The sequence below is a fragment of the Peromyscus leucopus genome, chromosome 7 (genome assembly GCF_004664715.2).
Source record: "Peromyscus leucopus breed LL Stock chromosome 7, UCI_PerLeu_2.1, whole genome shotgun sequence".
Taxonomy (NCBI): domain Eukaryota; kingdom Metazoa; phylum Chordata; class Mammalia; order Rodentia; family Cricetidae; genus Peromyscus; species Peromyscus leucopus.
In genome coordinates this window covers 69,528,360-69,550,831 of record NC_051069.1, presented here as the reverse complement: position 1 = coordinate 69,550,831, position 22,472 = coordinate 69,528,360, and the positions used below count along the sequence as shown (strand labels likewise).

At 38.7% G+C, this 22,472-nt stretch overlaps 1 protein-coding gene across 10 annotated transcripts in view; it reads right to left on the bottom strand.

The window, feature by feature from the left end:
• The window catches only part of Myo6 (myosin VI), a 142,855-nt gene that overhangs the window by 56,778 nt on the left and 63,605 nt on the right, over positions 1 to 22,472 (bottom strand). For all 10 annotated transcript variants that reach the window (XM_037207800.1, XM_037207802.1, XM_028879837.2 and 7 more), the window contains exons 4-10: positions 17,567 to 17,640; positions 14,898 to 15,027; positions 7,041 to 7,146; positions 4,636 to 4,691; positions 4,107 to 4,204; positions 3,244 to 3,408; positions 910 to 990 (exon numbers count right to left, since the gene is read on the bottom strand). In XM_037207800.1, coding sequence (XP_037063695.1) covers positions 910 to 990; positions 3,244 to 3,408; positions 4,107 to 4,204; positions 4,636 to 4,691; positions 7,041 to 7,146; positions 14,898 to 15,027; positions 17,567 to 17,640 — 710 coding nt within the window. The remainder of the gene's footprint in view (positions 1 to 909; positions 991 to 3,243; positions 3,409 to 4,106; positions 4,205 to 4,635; positions 4,692 to 7,040; positions 7,147 to 14,897; positions 15,028 to 17,566; positions 17,641 to 22,472) is intronic.

Sequence of the window (22,472 nt, the reverse complement as noted above, 5' to 3'; positions counted from 1 at the left end):
TATGTAAATGTGTGTTACATTTGTTTATGTTGCATTTGTTTAATTATGTAGAGGTGTGTTGTTTTTGTTTAGGTTGCATTTGCTTAAATTATATAAAAATGTGTTGCTGTTTCACCTTGCCTGCCTAAGGGACCTGATTGGTCTAATAACTGAACGGCCAATAGCTAAGCAGAGGAGGGATAGGCAGGGCTGGTGGTCAGAGAGAAGAAGTAGGAAGACTCTACTAGGTTCCAGAAAAGACAGAACTAAAAACAAAGAGAGGGAGATACCTGGGGCCAGCCAGGCAGGCAGCTGTCAGGCAGTCAGACATGGAGTAGGTCATACAGAATGATAGAAAGGTTAAAAAGGCCCAAGGTAAAACATAGATGAAGAGAAACCAGTTAATTTAAGTTAAAAGAGTTAATGAGACAAACATAAGCTAAGGCCAAGAATTCCTAACTAATATTAAGTCTCCGTGTCTTGATTTGATAGATGGTTGGTGGCCCAAGGAAAGCCTGTTACAACTAACCAAGGGCTGAAATACAAAATCATAAGCAAAAGTAAATCTTCCCCAATTCAAGATAACTGCTCATATAATTTGTCACAGCAGTAGAAAGCTTACTGATAAATACAATTAACTACTAATAGTAATATCAGAGTAAGCTGCTAAAATATGATGATTTTAAGCAGTTTCATAGCATAGAAATTCAAGAAAGAACATGAGAAAAGCAATGTATTTGGGCCCAAGAAGAACAAGAGTCTATTGTTCTCTATGTGACAGTGGTTTAGAGCATCACACTACAAGAGAGACTTGGATCATCATGTTGTTTTAAAACATAAACCTGAAAGCAAGAAGTTCCAAAATAAAGACATATCTATCAGCAATATTTTTAAATTAAGGATTTTAATTAAAAAAATAATCTACTGTACCTCAGGACTTTTTCGGTTCTGTAAAATCTGCTTGTCGGTTTCCTTGTTAGCGAAGTATCTAGTGCAGCCTCGGTTTAAATACTAAGACGAAGAATTGATGGTACAATTAACACAGGCTCCATGGGGAAAGAACATGACTATACAATGAACCTCGGCCTTAAGCAAACAAACAAAAACTAGAAACCTGAAGGTGAAACTTAGTGACCCAGCATTAACCTAGTATGCATAAGGCCCTGGGGTTAATCTCAAGAATTGCAAAAACATTAAAGGTCTAGGAAAGAGACTGTTTATTTCAGCTATGCTATGATGAGAGTCTGTGCCTGTTCTTGCCATCTATTGTCAGTCTACATAAGCTTTCTTTATATTCCAGGATTTTTGCCTGACTGCGCCAAATGCTTCCATAAAATGTGTAAAAGGATTTTTAAATTTATAATAACGTTGAGCATTTTTAATTTTATTTTGCAGGATACATGTATAGTTAATACAAATGTGTTAAGCCAGTAAATCTCTAAATCATGAATCAATTCGGATAAAGTAATGACAAAATAAAGTTCAAACATTTTGAAAGCGTTCATGCTACTCCTTTGTGTTTACAACTTGATTAGTAAACTATAAGGACAGAGTATAACGAAAAAACTGATGAAATTATCAAAACACCTTCATACCACTTATAGTGAATTATTTGGGGAATGGGATAAAGGTATGGTCGTTTGTAACATGACAGGAATGTCCAAAATGCCATGTGTATGTCCCCTGCTTTTTCTCCTGCCACCACTGGGACTTCCCTAGAGGAAATGAAATCCATATTGGTGGTCCATACCACAAAGGCAGAAAAGTCTTTGGTTGCCCCTCACTGTTCAGGGGAAGGCTGTAACTTCTGAGACTGAAATGCTATGCTCCCAAGTCTCCAAGCAAAAAGAAATACTAGACTACAGCCATAGCAGTCACTTGACTTTCTGGCCAGCTAAGTGTTGGCAAATATCTAAAAACTCAAGGGAAAAAAATGCCTCTTCTGTTTTCATGAAGATATGATAAGCAATTAACTTCAAATTCCAATTAACTTGAGAATTACAGGTCAGAAGAGGATGTCAAATTCCCTCAGATTGGTATCACAGGGGTTGTGAGGCACCATGTGGGTGCTGGGAACTGAACCGAGGTCCTCTGCAAGAGCAGCCACTGCTCCTAACCATGGAGCCACCTCTCCAGCCCCACACCAGTATTCTTTCAAGTAGTCAACTCTTGCACTAGGGTTTTCAAATCCCTAGTTATCACAGCACTGGAGGTGGGGCAGGCAAGTATAATTTCTTACTATTCAGCAAAGCAGTCAGACAATGTGTTCATTTTCCACCACATTCTAAGTTGCCTAGGAACAAGATAATGCCTTATTTATCTTTTAATTCTGGCACAATGTCTAGCACCTAATAACTGAGCAATAAGTAATTATTGCTGAACTGAACTAAGGGATACAATGATGCATTCTTTTTAATATTGGTTCAGTGATGGAAGTTTTTATAGCTACACTAAAGATAATTTTAAGGCTAGTATTACAAAACCTTATAAGTTTATAATTGGATTTAAATAAATAAGGTTTTAAACATCTGTTCTTCTACCTCCTGAATTACATACCTCCTCATATACTATTACACATGTTGAGAATTACTTATTTCAAGTATTTTGAAAAAGCAATTCTGATTTCAGAGTATTTGCATAAGCTTTCATTTTCCAGCTGAACATCACAAATCTAAAACTACAAAGAGCCAGTCTTCGTAGTGTTTGAGATTCAGGGTTTTTATATAAAAGATATTGAACTCATGATAGACTTACAATATATATCTCAATAGAGATTTCATCAGCAAGACTATAATTCTAACACATCACCTAGTTACATCTCAGGTATTGGGGGGTGGCAGGAAGATCAAAGCCTTGGCCCCTTCTGGATACTAGATACCAAAATTTGCAAACCCTTTAAAACAGCAATGTACTTGTATATGATCTGCATACACACAGCCTATCAAATACTTCAAATTACATGGAAATTATTTATAATCCTTCCTATAATGTAAACACTCTGTGAAGGAATATTATTCCTTGTTGTTTGGTAAAAATAATAAGGAAATAATAGATGCTCAGTATAGATGTATTCTTCATCATCCCCAATATTTTCAATTCCCGACTAGTTAAGCCTAAGATGTAAAATCTGCAGATTCAGAAAGCCCACTGTACTTGACCTTAATGTAAGTTATGTACAAATACAACTAGGTATCAAAACACAGTGAGTTTTAACACTGAGAGGATTTGCAAACCTCATATAAAATGTATTTTCATTCAACCTACCCGAAAATTATCTGGGGAACTCAAGTGAAGCTTCTCCCTAATGTCTTCTGAAGCCCCAGCACACAACCTATAAAAAATATGATAATTCCGCTCCTCTTTGCCTTGAACACAGATCCTAGACTTCTCTAGGAGATAATGAGAAACAAACCCTCCAACAACTGAACTCTAAAAGACAAAAGAGAAAATACATTTTTGCATCTACAGGATTGAAATATAACTTAATGTTAATTTAATCTATTCTAACAAACATAGTAAAATAAATATTTAAATAATAAATTAAAATATTTATCAACTATTACAAAGAAATATCTAAAATATAAGCTTTGAGTATTTTTACAATTCATCCTTCATTTTAAACACTGTTATCTGATCTCTACCCTGATCCTTTCAGCTTTTGAGCCTCTGACGAATCAGAACTGACTTTGTAGTGGGCTGTGTCCACAGCAGCCCACAGACAGTTGCTGAAGAGCTCTTGGATTGCCATCACACTCACTTCATGCTGAGAAGCCACTAACTTCCCAGATGTGATCGTTACAGACTACACAGATCCACAGATATACATATCACTATATATATCATGCTGTGCCCCATAAATGTGTACATTATTACATGTTATCAAAACAACAAAAGAAGTATAAGAAAGAATTATCTACAAAGCCATGATAATGCAGTCAAATCCAATATTTTGATTTTAAACTGAATAGAAATTATAAAGTCATTGTAAATAAAAACAACTATACACACATAATAATAATTACAAAAATAATAATCTTACAAAGAACTATACTAATTTCAATTCTAATAAGACCCTTACACTTACCACAACACTTCCCAAATATATCCCAAAAGCAACTTTCATTTACCTTTTCATTGAAATGAATTTCTACAAATTTCCCAAATCGACTGCTATTATTGTTACGAACAGTCTTTGCATTTCCAAAAGCTTCTAAAAGTGGATTAGCTATTGAAAAAGAAATGAAAATACTTCATCAAAAAAAATCACAAGAAAGTTATGAAGGAAAATTATAAAGCAATATACATATTACATCTCCATAGGGAAAATATTTGAAGAAAATGATGGATAAATAAGTGCTTTTAGAAATATTAATATGGAACAATATTACTATGGAAGTAATGTCAAATTCCACAAGTGTTAAATGTTTACCCACTGTCATGGTTTTACTTTTGATTGACAAGTGGGCAGGATCTAGAGTCATCTAGGAGACAAGCCTCCAGTGCAGAGAAAGACAATAGAAGGCAGTATTTGAGCAAAGGTTTATAGGAGATGGAAAGTCTCTTACACCTCTGGGAGGAAAACATTGTAGACCACAGACAAGATTTTTCTAAGTTAACTTTGGAGATACTCAATATTAAAAATAAAATCAACAATACCTTCAACAATTCTATCATCAATATCTTGACCAGTTCCATAAGATTCTGTCAGGTATCTATTTAAAATACAGGATTAAAAAAAAATTGAGTACAATATATTTATAAACTTACTATTTAGTACATATCAAACTGAAACATGGATCATCATTGTAACTGTTTAGTAATGTTTTTAAATTTTTATTATAGTTATATTTATGTTTTATTTATATTTTTATTTATTTATGTCTTGTGCAGGCATGTGAAGGTCATGGAATTATGTTTTCAAGCTTTTTGGAAATATTCTTGTCAAAATAACAAGTTTTCAACTAGATTTACGTAAGTAACTCAATAACTACTTAACTTAATTAACTATATACATTTTTATAACTAATAGAAACTTTCATAAAGAACTCCAACATGAAAAAACTAAGAACTGTAATAGGTTAGGAACAATATTAATAAAAATTCAGAATGTGCTTGTCCTGGCAGTCTCTTCGCCACTCGGTTTAACTTCCTTGGATATGTGTGCTGATTCACATTGAGCATCAACTCCATAGGACCTAGAATCACCTAGAAGATAGGTCTATGGCCATGGTCTGTGAGGGTTTGGTATTGATTAGCTAATTGAGGTGGGAAGACCCACCCTGGATGTGCGTGACAACATTCCACGTGCTGGCATCCTGGAGCACATGGAGAAGATGTAAAAGGCTAAGCACAGCACTTGCTCATCCCTCTCTGCTCCCTGACGGCGGATGCTATGTGACCAGCCTCTGCCAGCACACCTTCTCCACCATGGTGTATTTGAACCCTTGAACCAGAAGCTGAGATGAACCCTTCCTCTCTTAATTCCCTCTTGTCTGATATTTTGTCACAGCAATGAGACAATTAACAGTATTTAAAATAAAAGAATGAAACTATAGTCCTGTGGTAATGCTCCTTCCACCTTTAAAATGTTATGATTATACACCAAGGGTGGAGAGCTCACTGTGATGGTAGAAAAGGGGATCTGACAAGAGAAGGGATAAGAGGAAGTCTAAATAAAAAGTAGTTTCAAAGCTATTTCATAGCACCAACATTGAGAATAGAATTGTCCATTTGGATTTTGGAGGAACATTCCTGGGTTCCTCATTGCCTAGCTAGCAATAACTTCTTAGAGAATCCTCCAAGAAATAACATATCAGAGCCAGTTTTCTACAAGTAGAGATTGCCTTCCATATAAGATGTTTGTTTCTTCCAAAGTATTCCATGAGGTATGCAACGGTATTAAAAGTCAATCTTCTTAAATACTTTGTCATTACACACACACACACACACACACACACACACACACTCAAAACTGCACTATTCACAATGACCAAGTGGCAGAAACAACCCAACTACCTATCAATATGTGTACAAATACAATAAATCCCTGCAATGAAATTTATTCAGCCCTAAAATTCAGGAAGGAAATTCTAATATATACCATAACATAGGACACATACTATAACATGGGTGATTATATATTTTTTAAGAGTCAGGGGGCTGGAGAGATGGCTCAGTGGGCAAGAGCACTGGCTGCTCTTCCAGACAACCTGGGTTCAATTCCCAGCAACCACACATTGGCTCACAATTGTCTGTAACTCCAGTTCCGGAAGATCCAGCATACTCACACAAACATATGTGCAGGCAAAACACCAGTGCACAAAATATAAAAAAATAAACACTTTGCCGGGCAGTGGTGGCGCACGCCTTTAATCCCAGCACTCAGGAGGCAGAGCCAGGCAGATCTCTGTGAGTTCAAGGCCAGCCTGGTCTACAACACGAGTTCAAGAACAGGCACCAAAACTACACAGAGAAACCCTGTCTCGAAAAACCAAAAAAAAAAAAAAAAAAGAGTCAGGGTCTTACTAAGTTCTCTAGGCTCCCATCCTCTTGAAATGAAAGTGATCTTCCTGCCTCAATCTCCCAAGAAACTGAGGGCGTGCGTGCGTGCGTGCGTGCGTGCGTGCGTGCGTGCGTACATATAGGCACATGTCACTATAACCAGCTCAAACATGAGTGAATCACATACTGAGCTAAATGAGATAAGGAAGTTACTGAACGATTAATACTGTATGATGCTGCTTAAACAAGGTACTTAGAGAAACTCACAGAAACCCAAAGAAGAACAATGGTTCTAGGGGAGTAATGTTTTATTTATGTACTATTTAATGAGTACAGCATCTGGGGGAGTAATATTTTATTTATGCACTGTTTAATGAGTACAGTCCCAGGTTGTGTGAGAGGAGGAATATAAACAACACAATGACATGCATGTGATGATGTGGATGTGCTTGGCGTCACTGAACTTCAAAATGGGAAATCGGCAAACTTAGTGTTAAACTTTTTTTCCATAAAAGTAATGTCAGACAGCTCAAAACAGTTCAGATCAGCTAAACACTCACCGTAGAACAAACTTGGTATTTTCTGTTTTGCCAGCCCCTGATTCTCCAGACACAATGATAGACTGGCTCATCTTCAGCACCTTCATGTCTCGAAAAGCCTTGTCAGCTGGAGGCAAAGTAATACAGTAATATAGCAAGCTAAGTTATTGACAAGAGTTTGCGACAGGGGCCTTTACTCCCAGAGAAGTCATGAATGTGTGTTCAAAAAGGTTTTGTAACTATTTACTCGCAGTGTTCCTAACAGACAAGTAACAGGAAATTCAAACATCTCAAGATTGTGCTAGACTGTTTCCACATTGAGCTTTGGCTCAGCTTCCCCACATGCCAGAGCAGATCTGCAGAGAGGCAGAAAATGCTCATTGTGCATAACTAATGAGGTCCCCAGTGAAAAGCGAGAAGGAATGAGCTTAGAAATTTGGCAAGTGATTCCATTGTGAGAGAGAAAAACAAATGAAAAAAATACATCTATGGAGTGATTATTTCCAGTTCCAAACACTTACCTGTAAATTTTATAGTTGCATTTTTATTAACAGCTGAAAACCCAGAAAGATAAATATCACATATTTTCTCTAATTTGTTGGCTGTTAGCCTTGAATCTTCTGATGTGTGTGCCTCATTTGGAATAACCACAGAAGTCAAGAAATTAGTAGGGGACCATCAGGAAGTGAGGCTTCCAGTGAGGGAAAATAGGATGCAGTAACATACGGGAATAATGAATAAAAATGGTTAAATGGGGGTAGGGAATGGGAAGACAGAATAAAGGAGGGAATAGGAGAGAGGAGTGGAGAATGGGAGGGCAAGGTAAAGGAGGGAACTTGGGGAGAGATAACTCACACTAAAAACTTTCTAAAAACAGTCATGAAAATCTACTACTGCAAAAGCTTCCTAAAACATAAACATACACATAGATGAAGAGCTTAAGTGGAGTTACCCTCTAATGGGGCAGCAATGCCCCCTAGTAGATACTACAGGCTAACAAATAAAAGGCCCAATGTTAGAAATATGGTGTCTCATTGTTAACCAATGAGGTCCCAGAGACCCCAAATATTACCTGCAGATTGTCATTGCTCTTGGTCACCCTCTAGAATGTGACAGTAAGACCTTCTATCATATACTTGAGTCATAAAACATGGAGAAATGAAACTGGTAATGACCTGAATGGAAGTTTCATTCCTAATGGCTAATATTCCTAGTTCCTGGAGGTGCTATGCATGCTACTGGAGGAAAAAAGCAATCCAGTCTTATGCAGATGTGGACGCTGCAAACCTCAAGGACAGTGAGCCTGGCACGATAGGCCCACAGGCGCAATAGTGGCATGGATGTCATAGGAGTAACCAACCACTTTCTGCATGGACTCAAGGCCCTCCCCACCAGATGAAACCCATGGCTGGCACAGTTATCAGAACCAAAAACCTGTGGCTCTACAGATCATAGGATCTAAGGAGTGGTCTACTATTACTCTGCTAATAAAATATAATATTAAACCAGCTCCTAACGACTTCTCATTACACCCACAGATTACTGCAGCTCTCAAACCTCATCAGAAATGGTTCTTTTTTTAAGACCTATTTATTTTTATTTTATGTGTACTGATGTTTTGACTGGATCTATGTTAAGTGTATCACATATGTATGTGCCCACAGAGACCAGAAGAAGACATCAGATCCCTCCAGAACAATAGTTTACAGGTGGTTGTGAGCTACTATGTGGGTGCTTGGAACCAAAGATGAGTCAGCAAGGCTCTTAACCACTGACCTATCTCTCCAGTCTAAAGCTTTTTTGGCATTCCATGGTGATTAACACAGATTCCCATAATTGGTCAAGGTTCAGAGAGTAATTGTTTGTGGAATTCTCAGCCCTAAATAGAGCAACTACATCACAGCGCTCTCCTCCCAAGGCTCAGAGATCACTGCAGAGGAGGTGGCAGAAAGATTGTAATAGCAAAGGCAGTAGATGACTATAAGGACATGGTAGCTTTGGATACAAGAAGACAGTTGCATATATGGACCCACAGAGGTTGTGGCAGCACACACAAGACCTGCACAAGCTCAGGCCAACAAAAGCCCAGCATGGAGAGGGAGGCATGAAGTTTCACCGCTAGAAGAAGAATTATTGGTAATTAATGGCTGCCAGAAGAGGGAAAGTTAACTTCTTAAAGAGTGTGGCTCTTGTAGGTCTAACATGCTCCAGCAGATGGCCACATACCTAAGAGTATATAGGCAGCACTAACAGAACTCAATGTAGTTTTGTGAAGAAAAAAATGAAGACACAAAGTAGGGTGGGGATGGAATGGGGAGTTGATCTGGGAGGAGATGGGTGACGGTGTGAACTCAAATAAAATACAATGTACAAAATCTCAAAGAGTTAATGAAAATATTTTAAAACTAAGTCTGTGGAATTTTGCTCTCTGTATTATTAAATTCAAAAATTGTATAGAACTTGTTAACATTTCTAAGACAGGCAAATTTTAACTGCTTTAAATCTCCCTGACTCAGCATTATTTATATAGAATTTTTAGCTATCTTCCTTACTCTATAAGAATTGGAGCTGTAATGTCTTAAATGTTTAGATTGAACAAACTAAACACAATTAATTCTGTTAATGTGGCTAAACTTAAAATGAAGTCAAAATTAGTTCCCCTAGAGATCTTAGCATTGAGCAAAATTAGCTACATTCAGAAAGATAAATATCACGTTTTCTCTCCTGAGACTTGAAAGCAGAAGGGAGACTAACTTGAGAAGAGGAGGGGCCAGCAAGAAAGGACAGGGAGACAACAGAGGATAAAGAAGAGGAGAACACGAGAAAAATACATGATACAATTTCCTATGAAAATGTCATCATGAACTCATTTTTGCACAGCAAACTTTAAAAAACAAATTGGTTCCAAGGCAATTTGGCTCAAGAAGACAATTATTTTTTAACCTAAACATGTGCTACCCATACAAGCAAAAATAGCTTTACAAATGGCTTTTCCTCTAGGACTAAGCTACAAGCAATATTGCATGGGTATTCCCACCAGTCCACTGTGACTGAAGTAGCTGCCTGCAAAGGATGCTACTGGAAGGCAGAAGAACCTTCCAGAAGAAGGACCCAGTAAGAGGCCCTTGGGTGACTGGAGACATACTCTGAGAAGGTAGTTTCTCCCCTGACACATTGAGTTCTAACAAGAGAGTTGTTATAAAAAGAGCAAGTCTGGTACCTCCAATTGCATCCAAAAAAAACCACTGTGTCCTTAGAGTCATCCACCACCTCTGTTCTTACATTCTTTCTGGCCACTCTTCAACAATGATCTCGGAGCCTCTACTTGTGGTTGGAGAACAATTATGTACTCCTGTAACCATTGCTCTGTGCCATGAGGGGATGCAGCCAAGAGGTGGTCCACACCACAGAGCATGTGTCATGCTATGGATTATGACCCTCTCTTCCCAGGGTGTGAGCTAAATATCCTGCTTCTTCAGGAGAGATATTCAGTAGTAACACAGAACAGACAAATAACACCATAAGCAGCACACGCATCCCACTGTCCCATCTGCAAAGGCCTTCTTACACTTTTCCTTATATTGTCATTCTAAACACCTTGTCAGTAGTAAAGGCTAAAAACAAAAGCTGGTTTATTTTCATTTTAGGCATTTAACTTTCCCCAGTGACAAGCTTCATCATATTCAGATTCTAATGACTGTGCATTTTGTAGACTAAGAAAAGAATGCTCCAATGTTCACCAGAGCATCTGAGAACCATAAGTCGGTCAAGTATTGCACTGCTTCTGGCTAGCATGTTTAGCTGTCTATACACAATAACCAAATCTAGAAGTGAAACCTAGTTAAGCCAAAACACAAGTACAGGGTAACGTCTAAGGAGAAACAGACTGCACAGAAAAGAGCGCCAAAACAAGATGCCCAGCTGCTGGCTATTTTTGACAACAAAGGCTTAGCCAACACATCCGAATGTGTTAGGATGCAAGTGGAACGTACGCTATAATTTTGATCAGTTGCTCCACCCCTCTGTGCCTCCAAACTGGGATCTTCAGGATGAGAGGCTGAGAAAGTCAATACAAACACTATTGTTTTCCCACTTAGGTTTCTCGGTCATTTGAAATACTGTAATTTTATAAAGCTATGCTGCAAGATAATGCAGGGAAGAAGCCTGCTATAACAGCTCTTCAAGTCTTGCCAAGCTGTGGAGGCGCACGCCTTTAATGCCAGCACTCGGGAGGCAGAAGCAGGTGGATCTCTGTGAGTTCGAGGCCAGTCTGATCTACAGAGTGAGTTCTAGGACAGCAGGGATACACCGAAAAACACTTGTCTCAAAAAAAGAACAGAACAAATAAACAAAACAACAACAACAAAACATTTCCAGTCTGGCCCAGGTAATATATTTACAAGTGATGCCCAAGCTAAGAGAGGAGGAGGCTTTGTCTCAGAGCTGTAAAAGAGACCATCTTTGTGATGGGGTTGATCATAAGGATTGATAAATACCATTAAATCTAGGCATGGTGACACACACTGGCAATCCCAGCACTCAGGTGTAGAGGCAGGAAGATCAGAAGTTCAAAGTCAGCCTCAGCTACATATTATGCTCAGAGGTAGCCTGGTGCATTTGAGAGTCAGTCTCTCCCTCTCCCTCTTTCTCAAAAACAGTATTATTAAGTCATCTTTTATTATGTCTACTTTCAATGGGGCAGACACACCTCAGAGGGCACAGGCATTTGATAAATAATACATGACTGGCTCATGAGTTAACTACAAAGGTATTCAGGCCCTCCCTGTGTAGGATACATGCTCCTAACAACACTAATACACCCAAAAGACATACAGTTCTCGAAAAATATGTATTCAACGCATGGCATCTTTTATTAAATAATAAACTAACTAGGAGAACAGCATTTGCAAGCAGGCACCTGAAGGACTGGCCAGGCGTGTGACCAGTGTCTGGGACCTGACCCATGAAGGACTGCCCAGAGGTGTGCCAGGAGTCTGAGGGCCTGGGAAGTGGCCCTGCCACCGACACTGGGGAGATGGCACTCACACTCCACCTCCACCAGTTCTCCCTTTGAAGTTGTCCTTTGTCTCCATCTACCTGTCGCTCTGATCTCTTATCTTCCCCATCTCATTCCTTCTCCCTCTCTCCGCCCCTCCTTTTGTTTCACTTTATCTATTCTTTCCCTTTTTTGTTTTCTTTTTGATTGTCTTTCCCACAGACCACATGCTAGCACAGTCTCCATATCTCAGCCACCTTAGGCCTGGAACTCTTTTAGGTTGTCTGATTGGTGTATTCCCCTCTCTCTTTTCCTTCTACCTGTAATCCAACTGCCTGACCCTGGAAGTATTTCTACTAAAATCAAGAGTTTCCACTTTTATCAACATAGTGCTTCAAGTCTGAGCTATAGAAATAACAAAAGAGAAGGAAATAAAAGAGACACAAATAGAAACATCAGTCAGTATATCCACACTAACAGATGATATGACTGTACATGAGACCCTAGGGCATGCAATAGAAAACTCCTAGAGCTAAGACACACTTTCAGAAATGTGACAGGACACAAAATAAACACACAAAAATCAGTAACTTTCTCATACGCCAATAACAAGCATGTTGAGAAATAAATCAAGGAAACAATTTCATGTGCAATTGCCTCAAAGAATAAAATCAAATGCCCTGGGAAACACGTAACTAAGGGAGTGGAAGACTCTACAATGAAAACTTTCAAACACTGAGAAGAAGAAATTGAAAGAGATACTAGAAAAGTGGAAAGACCTTACTTGCTCCTAGATGGAAATAATCAATATTATGAAAATGGCTATACTACCAAAAGCAGTCTACAGATTTAAAGCAATACCCATAAAATGTCATTCCAATGTCATTCTTCACATACGTAGCAAAAAACTCTTAAAATTCATATGGGAACACAAAACATCCCAGATAGCCAAAGCAATCTCAAGCAAGAAGAACAGTAGTTGAGACCACCATATTTGATTTCAAGTTGCATTACAGACCAATAATAATAATGAGGAGGAGGAGGAGGAAGAGGAGGAGACAGCATAGTACAGGCATATAGATCAATAAAACAGAATGCAGGACCCAGACACAAACCACCTTATTTTTATATACAAAAGTGCCAAAAAAAAAAAAAAAAAATACACTAGAGAAAAGACATTCTCTCACATGTAGAATGAAGCTAAATCCTTATTTCTCACCCCATTCAAAAATCAACTTCAAATAAATGAAAAATCTTAGTGTGAAACCTGAAACTCTGAAACTGTTAGAGGAAAAAGTAGGTCAAATACAAGATATAGGCTTAGGCAAAGACTTTCTGAATGGGCCTGAAGAGGTCTCCAATCGCTCAGCAAAGAATGTCAACAACTGACAAATATGATCTCACGGAATTAATAAACTTCTACATGGCAAAGGAGACATTAATTAAGGGAAGAGACAGCCTACAGAGCAGGAGAAAATCTTTTCCGGCTAGATATCTAACAAATAATATCTAGAATACACAAAGATTTCAAAGAAGGGGAGCAGAAAGAACATAAGAGCCAGAGAAAGGGATGGGAAGAAAAATGACATGGCTGTCCCAATCCTGAACTCATATCAGCTATGATTATCTGCACAACATTGGGCCTGATAAAAAACACCCTGTCATGGAGAGGAGAGCGCTCACAGAGCCCCACCTCTTCCTAAGAATTTATGCATAGTCCACGGTTGATAGGGAAGCAGAGACATTTTCTCCAGTAATATAGCCATGATAAGATGCCCACACTCCTGTAAACAAAACTAATTAAACCCATTGGGTCACACACAAAAAAGATGAAAGTAGAAAGGGTGAGGTTGGAACAGAAAGAGGGTTAGTGGGAGTGGTAATGGGGTGAATATCATCAAAATACATTATGCGCCATATATGAAAATGTCATAATGAAAAACTTTATGCATAATTAATATATGCAAACAAAAAAGAAACCCTTATACACTGCTGGTGGGAATGTCAACCAGTACAGCCTCTATGGAAATCAGTACAACAGTTCCTCAAAAAACTAAAAAATAAACAAATAAATAAATAAAGTTGTTACCATAGCTCAGCAAAGTACTTGCCATGCAAGTCCACCAACCTGAGTTTGATCCCTGGAACACATGTAAAGGTGAAAGAAGAGAAACAAATTGACCACCACATATGACCTGCTCCAAGCTGTCCTCTGACCTCCACACACGCACCTTGCCACATGCAACACCACCCCACAACCCCCCACCCCCGCCAACACATAAACATAATTTTTTTTTAATGAAAAACAATAGATTTATCAACCCTGGGTATTTACCCAAGGGACTCTAAGTCAAGAGACCACAGAGGTACTTGCACACCAATGTTTACCACAGCACAATTCACAACAACTAAGTCCTGGAACCAACGTAGGTGTTCAACAACATAGGAACAGATAAGGAAAATGTGCCACGGAAAATTTTCCAGCCATAAAGAGAAACAAAACGACATCATTTTCAGGAAAGTAGATATAACTGGAGAACATCAAATTAAGCAAACCTGAGCCAGTCTCGTGTTTTCTCTTCCTAGATTTTATATAAAAACGTAAAATCACATGTGTCAAAGTAGAGGTGAAGAGCTATCTAGGGGACAAGGTGAACTAACAGAGGGGGTGGGTAGAGAAGCAGGAGAGAACAGGGTGTGAGGGAGGGTGGGGGAGGGTGCATATATTCAATGAATAGTAAACAGCTGCATAAAAAGATCCTTATATAACACAGTACCATGGACAATGAATACCTTGAGATCTTTTAAGGGACTCAAAACAATTTAAAAATCAAGTAAATTTGTACGATATAAGAAAAGACAAGAATTAAATTATAATTTACCAATTGCAAAGACATGAGGTGGCATCGTCCCAAGAGATTTTCCTTGATATGACTTTATTGTATCTGAAGTATATATTTTAGGAATATCAAAGTATGGGTTCACTGCAATCAGAATGTTGGCGACATATGTCTAAGTAGGAGAAGCAGAAAAAGGAAATGTCCAATTATTATTTTCCTTCAAAATTAAACAAGGCAAACAGGAGAAATAATCAGCAAATGGAAACCTTCAATTCTCATATAAACAAGACTTCAAAAATCTACACTTCTATCCCAAATTAAATATTTTCTGATTTCACAGAGCCCACCATTTCTCAAATTCCAAAGAAATACTTATTTCCAAATAAATGTCTTTATGCTGTCATTCTACAGTCATTTCAAAGTCAACACACCAAGATCGTACCTTCCCACTTCCCCATGTCTCATTAGAAAAAAAACAAAAAAAAAACCTCCCATAGTTCTCTAAAGTAATAGCTTCACCACCTGCTGACTCCACTTAGAGTCCCCAAGCTGGGTCCTATAGCTCAATTCAGGTCACCGGTATCCTCCCACTATTCACCCTGCTCTTAGAGCATTTGAATGATCTTGTAGCTGGGTCTGAGCCTTCCCTGTCGATGAATGCTCAGGAATGACTTAGCTGTGAGGTGACCACTTGGTCTTAGGAGTTCTGCAAAGCGCCACATACTAACCACTGGCAGGTAACTATTTCACGAGCAACTTGAAATTCCTTTGAAATTTGAAATTTGATTTGTTTTTTTAAAGACCATAGAAATGTACTGATAGAATTTATAAAACTACTTTGGGTAGATAGAGAGTTGTAGTTTAGTAACCCTGAAAAAACTTGTATGGCATACAAGGCCATACTTCTCTCTTTCCAACTGTGGGAGAGAAGCGCTGTAAAAATCCTGAGCTCTCAAACTGCTAAATGCACACAATGTCCCCAAAGACGTTTCCTAGAGGAGAGTGACTAATGAGAATGGAAGGGGCTGGAGAGGTGGCTCAGCACTGTCTGCTGGAACAAAGGATCCTGGTTTGGTTTCCCAGCAGCCTCTTCTGGCCCCCATGGGCACTAATCACATACATGCTGCACATACATCCATTCAGGCAAAACACACACATACATCAAGTAAAAAGGGATAAATCCCTAAAAATGAGGACAAAAAGTAAAGGCTCGGAGATTTCAGCAACATGAAAATTTTAAATGAGATTCATCTATTGTTTTACTCAAATCTAAGGGAGGGCAGTGATTCTGGTAAGTACCAAATGTCAAGTTTAAATTATTACTCTAAATTGCTTCCTTCCCAAAATTATGTATCTATATAAATTTGATAATTGGCACATTTATTTACATTTGTATAATAATAACAGATGCACTTATGGGTTGCCCACATAAAGTGACTTTAGAACTAAAAGGCCTGACTGGCTAAGAGAAAAGAACATGCTACTCCTGCCTCCAGGCAACCTTGACAACACTGCTTCTTAAACTCTACTCAGAAGAGGCGGTCTCCCAGATCCATCCAAATTAATTTTCACTGATTTACTACAAGTTAAAAGGTTTCAACAGACTTTAAAACTTGGTTACTTCAGTATCTAAAACAGCACTTAGTGAGCATTAGAGTCTGTTCAATCACAAGTTATAGACTGAATAAACTTTGCGTCTGAAAGTATTTCTACCCAAGAATACCTATATTCACACCTAAAGATGATCTTCACTCCGTTGAAGTCATGGGGTAGAAGAGAGGAAAGAGCAGTCTTAACAGTGTGCACAGTCAGGAGACAAGTAGATTCTTTGGGGCAGACTACATTAGTTCCATTTCCCAGCTGGCACTACTTGACAGATGGTAGAGACTAGATGTCATTTAGTCAGAATTAAGTAAGTACAATTAGGCAAATTGATAGTGATATAAAAGATTAAGACTGTCATTTGATCTTGTAAGTGTCAAAGAAGCCATGTGCGTCCTTCGTTCAAAAATAATGAAGCCCATCCTTATAACAGGATACCAGAGTGTGGTAATCCATCTCCAGCCAACAAAGGAATCCATGACCAGGTCAGGGCAGAATAAAATCTCATGTGTGCCCAATGAATAATTATAATTAAAACGCAGTAGCTAAATCTCCATCTGAATGAGCTGATGCAGACTACTTACAGCCAAAGCATTGTCTTTCTTTGTGTTTAATGATCTGGACATTCAAGGACCAGCATCCAAGGACTCATGAAATCCTACAGTTATATAGGCTCCATGATCAGCATTCTTATCTATCTGATACTTCTCTAGCTATTGCCTTCTATTCTAATTTACTTATTTTTCTTCATTTAGTTTTTTTTTAACTTCAGTACATATAGGCTGCCTTACATTCTCTGCAGTGTGAAAAGTGAAATTAAATAGATCTATAGATGTATACCAAAAACAAATCAAACTCCAAAATAGTTTTTTAAACATTTGAATTGGACCTTTGTAAGTCTGAAGTAGGTTAATTGGTTCTCTGAATTCATTATCTCATTCTGCAGATTTTATTATGTACCTGCTATGTACCAGGATCATGGGGAGCTCTGTTTGGAGAGCAGGCATTGGAACTCTCATGTACATCACACTCAGACCAAGCAGGGCAAAAGCAAATGTGGCATGTGAGACAGTCCCTCACAAAATCTAAAGTCATGGTCAAATACTTACATAGATTCTGTCTTTACTGTACCGAACTTTGACATTGTGGAGGAGTGTGGCTTCATTCAAGTACATCAGTGAACCTAAAACAAAATTTTAGATTGGAGAGTTGAAAAAAAGGAAAAAGAAAATTCATTATGTATAATCACTCTGAACCAAGTTTACAATTCACTTGTTTGGGTAGATTTACTCCCATGCTTTTAGAACACAGGTACACATAAACCCCATGGGCCAGTGTAAAACTAATCCATGTGGGATACGTTGCATTGGTAGAACACTTGCCTAGAACAAATCGAGTTCACTTACAGCTGTGAGAACGTTAGATGACACATTTCCAGCTACAGGAGTTACTTATAGTGAGTACCAGTGATGGACTCTGCTGAGGGCAGGTTTAAATGCCAACTGTCAATCAAGTGGAAAGAACTGTTGTAGCCGTTTATGACCCTACAAAGTTAAATACTAAATCCAGCCCAATGCTAGAAGCTTACAGATAAAACAGAAACCATATAGATTTAGAATGTAAGGGACCACCAGGTCGTTTGGATCATTCTCACAATGGCTGATGAAGTCAGATCAGGAGACATCATGCACATCATAACCCATCTTATTTGCGAGTTAAGTTCAGAATCGGAGTAAACATCTTGTTTTTCTGTTCTGTTACGGCGATCCATCTCAAGTTCTTCCCTATCTTGTCCTTACACAGTCCCATCTCCTTCGTTTCCCTTCCACTACATGACAGAGCACACAGTATACTCCTCTTACCTACTTTGCTTGCTGTTGGGACCATGATTTTATCAGTTATCCAAGCTGAAAACAGTAGTCAACAACAGACTTATCTCTTCTTGTCCTCCCATTTGATGTCAGTTTCTAAGTCTTCACATCACATAAAAAGATATAGCCCATTGCTAGGGTCATGGTAAATATACTAATGTTAACACAGTCTGAATCCCTGACATGCCCCTCCCTCCTTCTCTACTGCTCCATTGCTATGCAGGATCACTGTGCAGGCCACACTTTCTCTTTTGTGGTTACAGTGACCTCTATTTGTCTATGGCTTTAATCTCTATTCTCTCCAGTCCAGACTGCAGAGTAGATTAAGTCAACTGGAGCACTAACTAAATCTCTCTCCATATCAAAGAAACTCGCTGGGGCTCAACTACAAACATTCACCTTAAAAATCTATTCAAGGCTGTTAATAAACCTGAATTCAAATGGTCACTTTTATAATTTTTTATAACCTGCTTTAATACCTAACTTGTACACAAACTGAGCTATTTATCAAACCCACAATCTATTCATACATTGTCTCTGACTATAACATGCTCTCCATATATATATATATATATATATATATATATATATATATATATCCTTTAAAGTCACTTCTCAAAATGATTCTTTGAGATAGATATAAACCTGTCTCAAAATGATACCTCTCCAACCTCACCACCTCCAGAGCTAGTCTCTTCTTTGCAATTTCTCCTGCTGCTTTCCACATCTGTCAGGATTAAGATGACAATTTTATACATCTGGTTTTAGTAACTAAATGAAATACTTAAGGGCTGCACAGTTCACTTGTTTTGCATGGTCCCTCACTGAAGATGTAGCATCTTCAGTGCCTGCATCCCCAGTATACAAGTCAATAGTGTGCACAAGAGCCTCTTGCTAGACTACTTGGCAAAGAAAGGCCATGTTTCTGCACTTAGACAATGCAGTCAGTTCACTTTCCAAGGGCCCTATTGCTTTCTGATGCCACTGGAAGCAAAATAAGAGAGTAGGAAATAGGTTAGGGCTCTTAACAGTTGAGCTGTAGCTTTCCTTTGAACTGAGGAAGATATGGAAGGACTCAAGCAGCAGAGTTGTGTCTAGTCTGGGTATCCAGTCACCTTCGTTCTATATTCCTGCTCCTCTTCCACACTCATCCCCACTCATCCCCTGGAAGCCCGACCTACACGCTGCTATTTCTTTACTCAAAACCCTGCTGAGCCTCTCCCCACATCTCACTTTCCTCTGCAACAGCTGCTTACATGCTAGCATCTGCTCCCTCTAAGTGAGAACTGCTGATAGCACAGCACACACACACCCTGTTAGAGCCAGCCATGTAATCCTATCCTGACATGTGGATGGCTGCTAACTGTATTCTCTTCACCCTAGTCCTTACTCCCCACCTGCCTTCTCAAGGATATCTGTTCGTTCAACCAAATAAACCCCCAACAGGCTCAATATCTGTCAGTGGCAGGAAGACCTCTCATCACGCTGATCACGCTATTCCACTTATATGGAAAAAATGTCTGCTATTTGTCAAAGTGAGAGATGTTAAGTTTCAACCACCTCCCTAGTGGTACAATCCAGGAATGTTCACAAGGGTCCCAGAAACAATGTCCTGCACCACCTAGTTTCATCCTCCCCTCTTCTGATAGCCAGCCCTAGGGTTACTTGGCTTGGCTATTTACATGCACTACTTCATAAAGAGTGCTTACTTTTTATGTCTAAGTATTTATAGATTTAACTATAGTCAAAGGAACAACAGTATTTTTTTTGAGACAGAGTCTGGCTATGCACCTCTAGCTGGCCTGAAACTCACTATAGAGACTAGGCTGGCCTTGAACTCCCCAGAGCTCTGCCTACTTCCACTTCCCAAGAGCTATAATTAAAGGTGAGTACCACCACACCTCAAATAACTTTTTTTTTTAAGTGCATGTACACATGCGTTCATGATGGGGGATACATGGCATGGTACTGAGTGGGTCAGAAGACAATTTTGTGGAAGTGGTTCTCAGTATCCACCTTTACATGGACCAGGGAAATGGAATTCAGGATGCCAAGCTTTAACTGCAAGGACCTTCATCAGCCAAGCCATGACAGTGAACTTCTGAAAGCTCTAAGACTATTTTTTTTTTTTTGTCAGATTGTTTTTTCTTTTTTGGAAGTGTTGGGGTTTGAACCAGGGCCTCATGCATGTTAGTCAATAGACTTTTAAAAGTAAGACATCATAGAAATATAAACACAAATTTATTCCCTTGGACATACTTTGGTGATATATACCATACCAAAAATATTTAATGAAGAACATCTGTGGCTTCATTAAATTTACAATAATGACTAGATGTTATCTGAGTATTTCAGATCCTGTTTATTGACTAGAACTCTAGTTCAGTGAGAGAGAGAGAGAGAGAGAGAGAGAGAGAGAGAGAGAGAGAGAGAGAGAGAGAGAGAAGGGGACGCACCATCAATTTCAACATCATGGAGGCCAATCAACGATAGGTATATTTTGCTGTAGAAGTCATCACATCACTAAGACTGAAGGGAAAACTTCTAGGCTGATTTTATACTCTGTACTTACTCTCAACATCTGGCATGAGGACTATTCATGAGGAATGTTATAGGCAACAGAAACAATAGTACCTTAAATTCAGTATGAAATTGTGCTATTATTTTCTATTTAATTGCTGAATTTACCCCTGAATTATTTTTCTATTCTGTTATTAATGCCAAGAATCAAGTAAAAACGTAAAACTAACATATTAATCTCTACATATAAAACACTTACACATGGAACTTAAAGCTAAAAGTAGTTTTGCTTTAAAAGATAACAAATACTTCTGGGTATTTGCTTGGTTGGTTGGTTGGTTGGCTGGCTGGTTTCGAGGCAGGGTCCTGCTACCCAGCTATTGAATTTGGGGTCCTCCAACCTCAGCCTCCTAAGTGCTGGGATTACAGGTGTGGACCATGATCATCCCTACACTTTTGCTTTCAATGAAGCTTTACCACATGGTTCATAACCATAAACTACAGATATCAGGCATTTAATCACTACATTATCACTGTGATACAGAATAGAGGGATGATATGAGACATAAGGCAGACTGCATTTGGAAAGGTCGGTATGATAATGACAAGCCTCAGACCAAAGACTAAGTGAAGGAACATCTTCGGCTTAAAAAATATATTATAAAGTCAACAACCGAAATTGCTTAAATGACAGGGCTTCAGAAAAGAGACTTCAAGTCAGGACAGGCTACTGCATGATGAGAACAATGAGCTTCCACATGGTACCATTGCAATCATCGGTAAGAGCACTTGGAGGAGGCAGAGAACTCCACTGGGGCCAGGGAAAGTCAACAGTGGTGAAACATAGCACAGCAAAGCAAACGGGAGAGCTTGAAAATATTAATTGGAAAAATAACAGATGGAAAATTCAAACCTATTATGTTTAGCTACAGACGAATTATATCTCTAAGGAAAGCATGTTAATATATGAAGAGGATTATTGTTACATTATATACCCTAGGAAATTTTTGTTACATTTATGGATGTTGTGGGGAGGGGCACTGCAAGACATGGTGTGTGGGGATCAGTTCTCTTCTTCCACCGTGGGGCTCCTGGGGATCCAATTCAGGTCCTCAGGCTTGTGCAAAGTGCCAGTACCCACTGAACCGTCTCACTGGCCGCCCAAGAAAACTTGAACAGAAAGATACTTTCTATTACTTTCAACATGATATAGTTTTCTTCCTATTTTGTTCTAATTATTCCTCAAAACTGCATTGTTTCAACAGACAAACTCCCTAGCAACTTGGGAAAGGAAGAAAAATGGTGTCTTTACACCTAATAATAACGGCTGTTGTTTACTTCGTCTGTAGAAGTCAAGCATTCTGCCAAACACCTTGAATGTATCACCTCTTAGTATGCAACACACAGAACGACTCCTACTTTGCAGACGCGCTTCCCAAAAGCAGCCACATAAGCTTCCAAACTGAAGTCTGACTCAGAACCCACGACTGTCTCAGCCTCAGCCCACTGTGCCCCCAACACCAACACTATTTCACAACACCTGTGTTTTCATTTGGGGTCTTTCAGGCTTACTCAATTATAAACCCCAGTGAAAAACACTAATAAACCCATGTCTTTCTCTTGT